This window comes from Lolium perenne, chromosome 2, assembly GCF_019359855.2.
Source record: "Lolium perenne isolate Kyuss_39 chromosome 2, Kyuss_2.0, whole genome shotgun sequence".
NCBI classification, from domain to species: domain Eukaryota; kingdom Viridiplantae; phylum Streptophyta; class Magnoliopsida; order Poales; family Poaceae; genus Lolium; species Lolium perenne.
This window is the reverse complement of record NC_067245.2, coordinates 301,874,380-301,889,891: the sequence shown is the minus strand read 5'-3', so window position 1 is coordinate 301,889,891 and position 15,512 is coordinate 301,874,380. Positions and strand designations below refer to the sequence as shown.

At 47.9% G+C, this 15,512-nt stretch overlaps 1 protein-coding gene across 1 annotated transcript; it reads left to right on the top strand.

Moving 5' to 3' along the window:
- The first annotated feature begins 12,524 nt into the window (after window positions 1-12,524).
- LOC127337061 (uncharacterized) lies at window positions 12,525-13,633 on the top strand. Its single transcript, XM_051363946.2, has 2 exons — window positions 12,525-12,886; window positions 13,060-13,633. Exons 1-2 carry the CDS (start codon window positions 12,583-12,585, stop codon window positions 13,275-13,277), a joined length of 522 nt encoding a protein of 173 aa, XP_051219906.1. The 5' UTR covers window positions 12,525-12,582; the 3' UTR covers window positions 13,278-13,633.
- The last annotated feature ends 1,879 nt before the right edge of the window (window positions 13,634-15,512 follow it).

Below are 15,512 nucleotides of genomic sequence, written 5' to 3'. Positions count from 1 at the left end.
CTGTTTTACTTAGTGTTACTCAGTTTTCCCCTCCGGCCCACTTGTTTTACTCAGTCATACTCAGTTTTGCCCTTCCGATAAACATTTCCTCACTTTTTCCCCTCTTAGTTCTACTCAGTTTTCCTAACTTGTACTCACTGGCTGATCTCTGATTGGTCGAGATGTATGTCACACGGATCTTGGTTAGTTGAAAGCTCAACGAACGCTTGCACCATTCGATCATTTATGATCGGACGGCCTCGTATCTCTCTCTACCACGATGGACGATACGGAGACAAGAGCGAGCACATACCTACCAACCACAGCGATCGCATATTCCGATCGCATCCTCCTCTCTCGTATTTCCTCTCTTACTACGGCGGTCGCGGCGGCGTGGATCTAACCGTGCGTGCGGCGGCGTGCGGCGGCGCGGATCTAACCGTGCGTGCGGCGGCGTGCGGCGGCGCGGATCTAACCGTGCGTGCGCCGTGGATCTAAGAGTGCCGGTGAGGATCTAACCGTCAGAAATAGTTGAAATGTCTCTCTCTGTCTCTCTCTGTCTCTAACCGGTGAGGATTCTATTCTCAGATCTGTTGAATGATGAAGAACACCAAGACGGCGGCCGTGCCGACAGTGGTCATCGATGCCACGAACATTGAAGCCATCGCCTACAACATCGCTTCGACGGCGCAGACCCAACCTTCAATGTCGGAGCCTGTTGATGTCTCACTTCCGGTGCCGAGAGTGCGAATCGATGCCAAGACGATTGAAGCCATCGTCTACAACCGCGCTGCAAAGCCGCCGATCCAGCCCTCCGCAGATCCGTCGCTGATGAAGTACACCAAGACAGCGGCGGTTCCGACACTGGTCATCGATGCCACGAACATTGAAGCCATCGCCGATAACATCGCTTCAACGTTTGATGGCGCAGATGACCGTGTTCGACGCCGCAAATTGGGATAAATTATGATAAATTTATATTTTTCAATTTCCAAATGGGATAAAATTGTTCGAACTACTACCTCCGTCTCAAAAAAAAGCTTCTCCACGTTCTTGATGTGTCCATGTACATCCGTATGTATGATTTGAATTCTATCCCAACTTGATTGGGAAGATATTGATATATATTTGATCCGGAGGCTGGTACATGCTTTCACTTTTGGGATCCCTTCACTTTTATAAAATGTTCATGCATTCTAAAATTATCGTGCGCATTACTTAGCACAAGTAGGAAATTGTACACCAAAATACAGTGCTTAGAGCCACAACAAAATACAGTGGTTAGAGCCATCTACTGAATAACAATTCTATACTAAATCGTCTACCAGAACCACATAACTGCTAGGACAGGGATGACACCTAATAAAACTGCACAGATGAATCTACTTTTCTCCTCTCCCATCACTTTAAGTTCATGTTCTAGATTTTCTACCACTTGATCAAATACGGCAAGATCTGTCTCAACTCTCAACTTCTCCTTGCGAATAAGCTCTGAATTCTTCTTTTCTTCCTCCACAATACGCTTCAGCTCGAATATCATCATGTTTTTACGGGCCAATTCATCACCTAAATTGGCCACTTTCTCCTCCAAATCCATCCTCTGGCTACACCACTGGGTTGATTCATCTTGGTATGCAATGTACCATGGATCATCGGCTTGCCTGGCTAACTGTAACAATAATGGAAAAAGAACAACTGAAATCACCCCAACAGGCCATGGCGGAACTTCAAATTCAACGGTAGTACAGAGAGCTGAAGCTAGATACCTGCACTTCCGACGAGGTAGGAGAAGTAGAACGTGGCCACGACATGATCGAATCCCCACCCTCGCCGGTGTACCCGCTACGACCAGACATTGAGGACTATTTCGTACCTGCAAACTCCAATAAATTACGGGAACCGAATCGATTAGGGGGCGGGGGAGGCAGAAGCGGAGGTCTTACCAAGCTATACCAATTGGTGCACGGAACAAATCCCGGTCGTCGTGGGCGGCGGATCTGCTTGCGGCGGACTTTCCTGCGGTGGGTACAATGCGTGCGGACGAAACAAGTGCTGGAGCCGTGGTTGACGTGCAGCGCCGCAGTTCGTCCGACGCCGCCGGGACAGAGCCGGCGGCGCGACGAGGCGCCGGCGATGGCTGCTCCGTCCGACGGTGGGGAACGAGCTGCCGCCGGTTCTCCGGTCTAGCTTAAGAATAATTAATTAGCGAACTTGTTGCTTCTCTCTATGATATTCTCTAAAGACATATATCAGAGCGGCAATATGTGAGTTTTCCTGAAAAATAGATGACCCACTGGTCATTGGCTGCGTAGGCCCCACAGAGCGGCAATATATGATTTTTTCTCTCTAAATAAGTAGACGATCCCACTGGTCATTGGCTGCGGCAGCCACACAGAGCGACAATATGTGTCTTTTCCTGAAAAATAGATGACCCCACTGGTCATTGGCTGCGGAGGCCCCACAGAGCGGCAATATATGATTTTCTCTAAATAAATAGACGACCCCACTGGTCATTGGCTGCGGCAGCCCCACAGAGCGGCAATATATGTCTTTTCCTGAAAAATAGACGACCCCACTGGTCATTGGCTGCGGAGGCCCCACAGAGCGGCAATATATGAGTTTCTCTAAATAAATAGACGACCCCACTGGTCATTGGCTGCGGCAGCCCCACAGAGCGGCAATATATGTCTTTTCCTGAAAAATAGACGACCCCACTGGTCATTGGCTGCGGCAGCCCTATAGAGCGGCCCCATTTGTCATTGGCAGCACCGCGTATAAAATCATGAAATAAAACGGCCCACACGTCAGCGATAGATGGATGGCTGCTCCGACGTGTCTCCTGACCCTACCCGTCAGCACGAGACGGTCAGGGAGGAGCTGCCCCTGTGCGGCCCCACCCGGTCAGACTAACGGTCAAGGCCTCTGACCTGACGGCTACCGGCCGTTCCAGCACTTGTGCGTGTTTCAAACTAGAGGAGGGGAAAACTGAGGAAAAACTAAGGGACTGGGGAAAACTGAGTACAACTAACGAACCAGGGGCACGAAACTAGAAATCCCAACAATTTAACGAAGAGGAAACTTCACCATGAATATTATGAGCTAAGAACACATGTGTTCATACGAACCAACGGAGCGTGTCTCTCTCCCACACAAGCATGATGTAATCCAATTTATTCAAACAAAAACAAAAACAAAAACAAACAGACGCTCCAAGTAAAGTACATAAGATGTGACTGAATAAAAATATAGTTTCAAGGGAGGAACCTGATAAATTTGTCGATGAAGAAGGGGATGCCTTGGGCATCCCCAAGCTTAGACGCTTGAGTCTTCTTGATATATGCAGGGGTGAACCACCGGGGCATCCCCAAGCTTAGACTCTTCACTCTTCTTGATCATAGTATATCATCCTCCTCTCTTGACCCTTGAAAACTTCCTCCACACCAAACTCGAAACAAACTCATTAGAGGGTTAGTGCATAATCAAAAACTCACATGTTCAGAGGTGACACAATCATTCTTAACACTTCTGGACATTGCCCAAAGCTACTGGAAGGTAATGGAACAAAGAAATCCACCCAACACAGCGAAAGAAGCAATGCGAAATAAAAGGCAGAATCTGTCAAAACAGAACAGTCCGTAAAGACGAATTTTAAAATGGCACCAGACTTGCTCAGATGAAAATGCCCAAATTGAATGAAAGTTGCGTACATATCTGAGGATCAAGCACGTAAATTTTCAAATTTTTCTGAGCTACGTACAGAGAGGCAGGTCGGAATTCGTGACAGCAAAGAAATCTGTTTCTGCGCAGTAATCCAAATCTAGCATCAACCTTTCTATCAAAGACTTTACTTGGCACAACAAAACACAAAACTAAGATAAGGAGAGGTTGCTACAGTAGTAAACAACTTCCAAGACACAAATATAAAACAAAGTACTGTAGCAAAATAACACATGGGTTATCTCCCAAGAAGTTCTTTCTTTATAGCCATTAAGATGGGCTCAGCAGTTTTAATGAGGCACTCGCAAGAAATAGTATTTGAAGCAAAAGAGAGCATCAAGAGGCAAATTCAAAACACATTTAAGTCTAACATGCTTCCTATGCATAGGAATCTTGTAAATAAACAAGTTCATGAAGCATAATGCAACAAGCATAGAGAGATAAAACAAGTATAGCTTCAAAAATTTCAGCACATAGAGAGGCATTTTAGTAACATAAAAATTTCTACAACCATATTTTCCTCTCTCATAATAACTTTCAGTAGTATCATGAGCAAACTCAACAATATAACTATCACATAAAGCATTCTTATCATGAGTCTCATGCATAAAATTATTACTCTCCACATAAGCATAATCAATTTTATTAGTAATAGTGGGAGCAAATTCAACAAAGTAGTTATCATTATTATTCTCATCATCAAATATAGGAGGCATAGTATCATCAAAGAAAATTTTCTCCTCAATGCTTGGGGGACTAAAAATATCATGCAAACCAGCTTCCCCAAGCTTAGAACTTCTTATATTATTATCAACAATGGTGTTCAAAGCGTTCATACTAATATTACTACCAGCATGCAAATAAGATTCCATAGGTTTTTTAATTTTCGCATCAAACAATCCATGTTTTAAATCAGAAAATAGAATAAGAAGCTCATTCTTGTCCATTATGCCAAACTAGTGTAAACAAGAAACAAAAAGATGCAATTGCAGGATCTAAAGGAAATAGCTTCGAGTACTTACAACGGCGAAAATAGCTTAGTAGCCGAGATCCGGAGTGTGAGTACCTTTTACCTTTCCTCCCCGGCAACGGCGCCAGAAAATAGCTTGATGTCTACGCCCCCTCCTTTTCCTGTAGACAGTGTTGGCCTCCAAGAGCAGAAGTTTGTAGAACAGCAGCAAGTTTTCCCTTAAGTGGATCACCCAAGGTTTATCGAACTCAGGGAGGAAGAGGTCAAAGATATCCCTCTCAAGCAACCCTGCAACCACAAAGCAAGAAGTCTCTTGTGTCCCCAACACACCTAATAGGTGTACTAGTTCGGCGAAGAGATAGTGAAATACAGGTGGTACGAATAAGTATGAGCAGTAGCAACGGTGCCAGAAAATAGCTTGCTGGCGTGTAGTTGATGGTGGTAGTATTGCAGCAGTAGTAACGCAGTAAAACAGTAAACAAGCAGCGATAGCAGTATTTAGGAACAAGGCCTAGGGATTACACTTTCACTAGTGGACACTCTCAACATTGATCACATAACAGAATAGATAAATGCATACTCTACACTCTTGTTGGATGATGAACACATTGCGTAGGATTACACGAACCCTCAATGCCGGAGTTAACAAGCTCCACAATTCAATGTTCATATTTAAATAACCTTAGAGTGCATGAAAGATCAATTCGACTAACCAAGTACTAACATAGCATGCACACTGTCACCTTCATGCTTATGTAGGAGGAATAGTACACATCAATACTATCATAGCAATAGTTAACTTCATAATCTACAAGAGATCATAATCATAGCATAAACCAAGTACTAACACGGATGCACACACTGTCACCATTACACTGTGTAGGAGGAATAAAACTACTTTAATAACATTGCTAGAGTAGCACATAGATAAATTGTGATACAAAACACATTGCAATCATAAAGAGATATAAATAAGCACCTCACTATGCCATTCAACAGTGAATAAGTATTCTGTGAAATATAGCCTAAGAGACCCACACGGTGCACACACTGTCACCTTTACACACGTGGGACAAGGAGTCTCCGGAGATCACATAAGTAAAATTCACTTGACTAGCATAACGACATCTAGATTACAAGCATCATCATATGAATCTCAATCATGTAAGGCAGCTCATGAGATTATTGTATTGAAGCACATATGAGAGAGATGAACCACATAGCTACCGGTACAGCCCCGAGCCTCGATGGAGAACTACTCCCTCCTCATGGGAGGAGCAGCGGTGATGAAGATGGCGGTGGAGATGGCAGCGGTGTCGATGGAGAAGCCTTCCGGGGGCACTTCCCCTTTCCGGCGGCGTGCCGAAACAGAGACTCCTGTCCCCCAGATCTTGGCTTCGCGATGGCGGCGGCTCTGGAAGGTTTCTGTGGGTTTCGTCGAACGTCTTAGGGTTTTCGCGACGGAGGCTTTAAATAGGCGAAGAGGCGGCGCCAGAGGGTCGAAGGGGTGCCCACACCATAGGGTGGCGCGGGCCCCCCTGGCCGCGCCGGCCTAGGGTTTGGTGAGCCTGTGCCCCCTCTCTGGCGGTTCTCGTGTGTTCTGGATGCTTCCGGGCAAAATAGGAACCTGGGCGTTGATTTCGTCCAATCCCGAGAATATTTCGTTATTAGGATTTCTGAAACCAAAAACAGCAGAAAACAGGAACTGGCACTTCGTCATCTTGTTAATAGGTTAGTTCCAGAAAATGCACGAATATGACATAAAGTGTGCATAAAACATGTAGATAACATCAATAATGTGGCATGGAACATAAGAAATTATCGATACGTCGGAGACGTATCATGCGTAATGTAATCAACACAAATATTCTTAGACAAAGCATTGATGTTTTATCCCTAGTGGCAACAGCACATCCACAACCTTAGAACTTTCTGTCACTGTCCCAGATTAAATGGAGGCATGAACCCACTATCGAGCATAAGTACTCCCTCTTGGAGTTACAAGTATCAGCTTGGCCAGAGCCTCTACTAGCAACGGAGAGCATGCAAGATCATAAACAACACATAGATGATAGATTGATAATCAACATAACATAGTATTCCATATTCATCGGATCCCAACAAACACAACATGTAGCATTACAGATAGATGATCTTGATCATGTTAGGCAGCTCACAAGATCCAACAATGATAGCACAATGAGGAGAAGACAACCATCTAGCTACTGCTATGGACCCATAGTCCAGGGGTGAACTACTCACACATCAATCCGGAGGCGATCATGGCGATGAAGAGTCCTCCGGGAGATGATTCCCCTCTCCGGCAGGGTGCCGGAGGCGATCTCCTGAATCCCCCGAGATGGGATTGGCGGCGGCGGCATCTCTGAAAGGTTTTCCGTATCGTGGCTCTCGGTACTGGGGTTTTCGCGACGAAGGCTTTAAGTAGGCGGAAGGGTAGGTTTAGGGGCGTCACGAGGGGCCCACACAACAGGGCGGCGCGGGCCCCCCTTGGCCGCGCCGCCTTGGTGTCTGGCCACCTCGTGGCCCCACTTCGTTTCCCTTTCGGTCTTCTGGAAGCTTCGTGGAAAAATAAGACCATGGGCGTTGATTTCGTCCAATTCCGAGAATATTTCCTTACTAGGATTTCTGAAACCAAAAACAGCAGAAAATAGCAACTGCCTCTTCGGCATCTCGTCAATAGGTTAGTGCCAGAAAATGCATAAATATGACATAAAGTATGTATAAAACATGTGAGTATCATCAATAAAGTAGCATGGAACATAAGAAATTATAGATACGTTTGAGACGTATCAGGCTCTCCTCCTCTCTGGTGGCCGGTTGGTCCTCCTGAACGCCGTCCTCGATGCTCTCCCCACATTTTCCATGGGCGCCATGGAGCTGCCCCTTGGTGTGGTCGTCGCTCTCGATCGTCTTCGACGTGCCTTCCTTTGGGCGAGATCGGACCGCGTGTCTGGAGCACAGTGTCTCGTTGCATGGGACCTGGTGTGCAGGGCTAAAGAGGAGGGAGGCCTGGGCGTGCGCTCTCTGCCAGAGCAATACGCTTGTCTCCAGATCAAGCTCCTTCATCGGCTTCACTCCGCGCCGAGCGCATCTTGGCCACGTTGGGTCTGGGCCGCTGTCGGTGACGCGTCGCTGGACTCGTTGGGATGCAATGCCCTCCTCAGCGGCTCCCACTGGGCCTCCCTCCTTCGGCTTCTCCCGCTCTACCGCAGCATCTCGCGGGTTAGGCTCGGCGACGGAGCCTGCACCGCTTTCTGGTTGGACGCTTGTTCGTCGGCATGCCCTCTTGCAACGGCAATGACCGAGCTGTTCTCCCATTGCACGTATCAGTGTGCCACGGTTCACCAGATGGTCACCAGCGGGCTCGACAACAGCCTGGTGCCTCGCCTCTCCGTCACCGCCGCTGCTCAACGGGGCGCGCTTCAGCTCATGCTCCACGGCATCCAGCTCGGCGGCTCTCCAGACCGACGCTCTCTCCCTCTCTATGCCAAAGGTGACGACGCCCTGCGCACCTCCGACCTCTACAAACTCTGCGTCTTTGGAGGTGTGCGGGACGCCAACTTCGAGTTCGTCTGGCAGAATCGGGCGCTGTCCAGAGTACGCTTCTTCGCATGGCTCCTTGTCCGGGGCGCATCCAGTGCCGTGCCAACCTCCATTGGAAAGGGATCTTGGACCCGCCGGCGAGCGGCTGCCCTCTCTGCCCCGCTCCTCTGGAGACCGCCGCCCATATCATGTTCGGCTGCCCCTTTGCTCAGCGATTTTGGGCCGCCATGGGTGCTCGTCCGGACCCTGATCTTCCTGTGGCCGACGCTGCTCGGTGCGCGCTCCCTCCATCTGCGCCATCGGCCACTACTTCTACGCTGCGCCTCCTCTGCCTCTGGCACCTGTGGAAACACAGGAACGGAGTCGTCTTCGAGCAGCTCCCTCCCTCTCGCTACTTCGCAAACGTTGCAGGGATGATGCCGCTCTCTGGCGCGCTAGGCTTTCCCTGGAGAAGCGTGCTGACGTCGAGTTGTGGCCTGTGGCTCACCTACTTCCTCCCTGAACGGTCGTAGTTCTGGCATGCTTTGTAATTAGTCCTTGAGCTCGCCCCCTCGTTGCGTCGGGTGATGTCTCCCTCCCTCATGTAAAATGCTGTCAAAAACAAAACGGGGCCCCACCCCGATCTCTTGATGAAATGGAAAATTTAGGCTAGAGCTCTTCGCTCTCCCCGGTGAACTGTTAAAAAAAACGGATATAAAATGCTTTGGAAAGCTAACTTAGCTTGCCAAAACATCTTTTTTCGATAAAGGGAATATATTCATATCAAAATATATTAATTATACCCAGCCTAACGCAATTCCCTAACGGCAGTACGGATGCACACATCCAAAAAAAAGAAAACTAAGAAAAGAAAAAGTCCCTCTATGGTATTCCAGTCCTAGTAGCAACAATACATCCACCACCAAGACAACACCTAAACTTCAGGCTCTCCATAAGTGACGCCTCCAAGAAGGAAACAATGCACAAACGATGTCGTCGCCCGATCAAAAGATCTTACTTTTTTAAGCTGAAGATAGTCCTCACTCTCAAAACAATGTCTCCAACAAGGTCATTACTAGGCACAACCAATTAAGACCATACCTTGGATTTTCACCCTGAGAGGTAGGACTCTGAACTCCACCTGTGTTGGCGCCCCCACTTGCATATCGCTGCTGCGAAAACCCATAGCACCAAGCAAATCCCTCAACAACACAAAGACTTGAACCTCCATTGCTAGCACTTCCATCCTGCCACCATGGTATTATCCGCTTCTAACTTCGCCATGGACCAGAATGTCTCCATATAGCAAGAAAGAACATAGCTTCGCGCCACTCCCTCCAGAACCAAACGGTCGGAATAAAAGTATGGGTGCGCACGACCGAATACCTCCTGATCCAGCAAACTCCAGGCAGAATATGCGATGTTACATTCGCCAGTGGAACCTTTTGGAACCCCCCGCTCCGGTCAGATCAAGAAGTGCTAACATCAGGAAGATCTTCATCTTCACACAAGAGGGATCCTAGGACCGCAACCTTTATTCATCTGAACCAGCAGTCCCCTCACCACCGGCCAATTACCGACGAGCAGAAGAAGAAGGCTGACCTCCAAGCGCGAGCCCAGAGATTAGCCCGAACGATAGGATCGAACCCAATATGGGAAATCGAGCCACCAGAGGACCGCGCGCGCCGCCTCTGCCTGCGCACTGCCTCGCTGCCGTGCGCCGCACTCGACGGCGCCACTGCCACACGCCCTGGTCTCCACCTGCGCAGCCATGGCGTCAACCCTCCCGCGCGAAGAAGGATCGATAGTCGCACCTTCCTGCCCTTCGTCGTCGACATCCAGGTTTGGCCGCCACGGCCATCGTCGGCGGCGGCAGCGGCCATCGAGGAGGAGGATGGGATCTCGGGCGGATATGGTTTCTGGGGGCCTTCGGAGCCGCCCTCGCGCGAGCGGCCCGGGAGACGCGCGAGCGGATCGCCGGCGGGCGGCGGCGGAGACGATCGGCCGGCTGCTGGTTCGTTCCGCGCCGCGCGGACGAGACCTCCTGTGCTCGCCAAAACATCTTATGTTAGGAGAAAAAGTAGTTAGACATTTGTTCTTGCTCCTCGAAAAGTTGCTTCACTCTCGTGTTCCCCGAAGGACCTAGTGCTTGTATTAATTTGGCGGTGGGTGTACATTTTGCAGATAAACGGATACTAGAACTTTTCCTTCCAGTTTTTACAGGTTCATAGCATGTGCCCCATTTTATTTACAAAAGGAATTTCATTTGAAACATGAAAATACAAATCAAAATAATGAAAGCACTTTCAGGCACCAAAACCCTGCTCGCACTTTGGCTGGAACCAAACGTGTCCTCCGTGCACTACTAGGGTGCTCCTTATCCCGAGTTTCAAAACGGTATACAAGTTTTGTTTATAAGTTCCATTTTTTTTTATCATAATCATGCATATAGCATTGATGCTTATGCATACCAATTATCACGAAAAAAAAAGAGAAACATGCATCTTGTTACTGTGAAATAGTACTTTAACTTGTACTCAGCTACTTGGTCTTTTTACCTAAGTTACATACTTTCAAACCAAGTTTCAAACTCGGCACACCTACACCTGCATACATCCTCTACTTGCAAAACTATATTTCTTAATTTTCCAATTTCGTTTAGTATTTGTTTCATTTTACTGTTCATATGGGATCAGGAATACCAGGTTCTGAATGGTTCATCCTCTCTGGGTCTGTTTAACACGAAACACAAACCAAGCAAGCAGCATGAGGATCAGTAATGTAACTGTAGACCTCGCCTCTTTTATCGTTTATGGATTCTCAACGCTGGGTGTGTGCATCTACCGATGCAGGGGACATGGATTTTCCTCCTTGTAAGAAAGAAAGGTAATCTGCACTTTGTTCTGCCTTTGACTCTTGCTCGGTGGACGTGCTTTCTTCGAAGTTGGGATGACAACGACAGGGGTTGAGGTACGGGTCGACAGGTTGTGTTATTAGCACACCACGTCGCGAAAACGAAATGTTCGGCTCCGGCTCCGGGTTCTGGGTTCGGTTCTGCTTATGTTCTTGGCTTTGTGATAGAGATTGAACATTGAAGACGAGGATGCAAGCTTTCTAATTGTATATGTGTCTATGTTTTATTATTAGCCCACTTGCGTGCGTGCTGGACGATGGTGCCTTTGACAGTTTGACTCTCCTGTCGTGCCCCCAGAGACCCGAAATGGAATTGCTCAGGTTCAGTTCGGTTCCGGTTCCGGACGCGCTCACAGGTCGTTGTCGCTGGGGAGGCTTGTCTTTCGGAGAGTAAAATGATCGCATCATGTCTCCGAGAATAAAACTATATATTCCGTTCGCCCCATTCCTTTTCTCTCCACCATTGGTGTCCAAGCTCAGAGCTTCAAGCTAAACCCCATTTTACCACCGCACCTACAGAGAAGCAAGCAATGGAGCTCCTGGTCAAAATGGCGAGCTTGATCTCCGACGCCTGCCGCGACGCGGAGAGGCTGCCGGTTGCTCTGATCTCGTGCGGCGTCGTGCAAGCCGCGGCAGCGCTCTGCCTCCTCATTTCCAGACCTCCCGGAGGCATATTTCTTCACCACGGTAAGGCGCCCTTCTACTTGTACTACGGCATCCTCATCGCCGTGTTCGTCTTCGGGCTCTTCGAGGCGTCGGCCGGCTTCTGGGCGTCAAGCGATGTGAACGGACGGCGTGCAGCCGGGAAGACGATCATGTGGGTCTCCATCCTGCCCATCGTCGTTGTCGCGGCGCTAGGAGGCTTCATCATCCTGCACTGATATAGTTCCAGCCGCCATTTCGTAGTGTACAAAGGATGTAAGTTGTTAGTATGGATTGGAATAATTGGTGTTCGTTGTGGGGGCGATGGGTCACTGGGGCGTGAGTCTGTGGGAGCATGTAATCTGTGTAATGTGTGTATTACATCTGGACTATTTGAATCCCAAAATTATTACATTTGGAGTATTGAAGGTTTGGTATGTGCCTTTTCCTTGTATACGCAATTATATCGATTGTACCCTTTTTTTTTTATGCTCACCTTCAAATTATCGGTTGTATTTTCTCATCCCGCTGAAAACCATGCCGGAAACAGAGAAGCGACGACAGCACCTTCTTGCAAATGTTTTTTTTTAGGGAATGGTCATCGTCTGGTTGGTTGATCTGGCCCGGGATCGTCCACGGTAATGATGGGCTAAGCCTATGGGTTGAAAAGCTTCTTAATACTGGCGGCCCAACTCACCACAGCTAGCCTGTTACTCCTTCCACTCCAGCCCAATGAACCAATCAAATGCTCGACGTTCCAGTGAAAGCTTCTCATTTCGCCGTTGACCCGAGCTCGAGACCTGCTCCTGCCGGATCTGATGGAGGCGGCGGAAGGCGCTTCCCTGGAACCAGCGATTGCATGGCTGGTGCAGACCATCCTCGCGACCCTCCTGGTCGACAAGTTGGATACATGGATTCGCCAAGCTGGGTTTGGCGATGACATCGAGAGGCTCAAGTCGGAGATCAGGAGAACCGGGATGGCGGTCTCTGCTTTGAAGGGGAGGGCGATCGGTAACGAGCTGCTGTCTCAATCTCTCGCTTTTCTCAAGGAGCTGCTCTACGACGCCGACGACGTGGTCGACGAACTCGACTACTACAGGCTCCAACAGCAAGTCCAAGGAGGTAAGCTGTAACCCGTAAGTTTACTGTCCGTAGGTCCAATTTAAGTGTGACAATTATTAGTTTGGAGAATTTATCGTCGTTCAAAAGAAAGTTAGATTTTATTACGTGCCACTTGTCCGATCAAATACAACCTTGCTTTTGTGGTTGTCTGATTCGTGTTTCGTTTGACACAGTTACAAGGGACGAGGCCCAGGGTATACATGGAGTTGAGCGAGTTGATGAGACATCGAGGGGTGACGCTGATACACAGAATAGCAGTGTTGGCAAATTAAGGTCTATGGTATGGGAACACTTTAATATCATTGCAAAGGATAAGGGAAATCCCGTAAAATCAGTATGTATATATTGTGCCAAAGAGTTCACATGCAAGACGAAGGAACATCGTCTATGAGCAAGCATATCAAAAAGATTTGTAAGAAGAAACCTAGAGTGCTTCCACCAAATCTTTCAAGGTACCTACAAGAATTATTTATACCTTATGCACATTTCTAGAAGTCTTTTATATAGATCTGCCGGTGCTTCCTCGCGTCTCTTTGTGTCTTTGCCTGCGCGTGCCGTTGCGATGCTGCTCTGCATCGCTGTTCGGGTCGCCGTGGTGGCCGTCCTCAGGTGCCGATGGCGGCAGTGTGCCTTCTTCGCCCCTATCTGACCATCTCGGTCTCGGTTCGGGCGAGCTGTGGCCGCTGCACTGGTGGTCAACAATCTCCTTCACCGGTGTTTCTCTGTCTACCTGCGGTGGTGGTCCAAGTTTACAACATGTGCTCTGTTCTTCTGTGTCTTGCCGGGGAAACAGTCTGTGGCCAGGGTGAAAATCTCTGCTCGGAGTCTTCGGTCTTGCCGATCGATAACGTCTGCGGGTGCCACTTCCTTCTTGGAGGCGTGGTCAATGGCTCCGATTGTTTCTTCCCCTCGGCAAGGGGAAACGCTAAGTCTGGTTTACCGGACTCGGCAGCAGCGGCGCGACACGTCGTCCCCTTCTTGGAGGCGCTGAGGGGTGTCCCATTGTGGCTTGCAGAGATGGTGGTCTCGCCGGTCTTCGGCGAGACTGGGTAGTGGTGCTTTGCTTGTGTTGGCCTCTACTCAAGATGTAGGGCTTCGGAGCGCTATGTACGCCATCGTCAACGCTGTCTAGCTGACTTTTATCCAACTTTGGCTGGACCCTGCCATCCACTCGCCGTAGCCAACTCCCTCTAGGCGCTTGAGTTGTGGTACGTTGGTCCGGGCAGCGTCGTTGTTTTAGTTGTGCTTTCGTGGTGTTTTGCTTTGGTCGTGACGCGGTCTTGAGGCTTACTACTCTGTCTCCTCACTTTTTCTTGAGGGTGGGCAATGCGAGCTTGTAGTCGTGTTGGAGGAGTGTGTTGTAAGCTGCATGGCATGTGTGGTGTGTTGTAGCCATTCTTTGAATTTCTCCTTAAGCTTAATACACTGATGCGTAGATTCTGCTACGGGTTCTCAAAAAAAAAAATTGGCCGGTGTCACTTCCGGTCAACTGTCGATCTTACCATCTCGTACATACATCGTTAGTACTTTGAAGACACCGATATACCTAGGTTCAAGTGCCCCTCTTGGGTAACACCACTAGTACATAATTGGGCTAGCCTGTACTACAACACTGCTCTAACACCAGTAGCACACATAATGCTTTGCCTACCGCCTCCGGCCGAAGTGGAGCTAATACTCCCATCTTACAGAGCCAAAGCCGGTTTACAAAGTGGAACCAGCTAATACTCCCATCTTACGAGCCAAAGCCGGTTTACAAAGTGGAACCAGTAGTAGATGTCTAAATTCGAAGTTTCCTTTTATAAACCATATCTAGGTTTAGATAAAAAAAAGTATGATCAATATTAAATGTGATCGTCATAAATTAACAGAAGGACAAGAATGATCATCACTATATCTCACATCATGAGTTCATCACAAATAAAATTAACAACATGATTGTTACTAGTTTTCCTAATCTGAGATAAGAAGTAGCAGTGTTATAGAAGATCACAAGTCAAGATATAACTACATAACTACCTAATCACGGACCATATTAACTAGCTAATCACGACCGATGAAGCTCTTCTTCTGTCTATATCATCTTCACTCTTCTACCTCTTGTGTGACTGGGTGCCTCCTTTGATGTCTTACTTCATCATGGAAGGATTCCATAGGATAATGTCTTCCTGTTCCATGGAAGCGAACTCTCCTTGATGCCAGATCACCGGCACTCTAATACCCACTCGTGGCCGTGGATGCTCGCTTTGAAGCCAACCAACTTACGCTTGACCTTTAATCTATGCGGTTGTTTCCTACACCATGGTTTGAGGATATGTTATTTTTTTATTATAACCCATTTTGTACAAGAAATCTTCCTTCGTAAAAGAAATTTATTTTGAAGAAATTATCAATACAGATCCTCTAAACTTACCATGTCGATGATATATGGGGTCAACTCGTATTCCTACAACCTACGGTCTTATACCCATCCCGCTAAGGCCTCATGGGCCCACTTTGGGAATCCATCGACCTAACAAGGAATATTGTAAAAGGACTACATTCAAATCAAGATCTACCGGATTGAAGATATGGAAGGAGATAAACTCAAGACTTTGCATACAAGGCACGAAGATCTTCACGTACA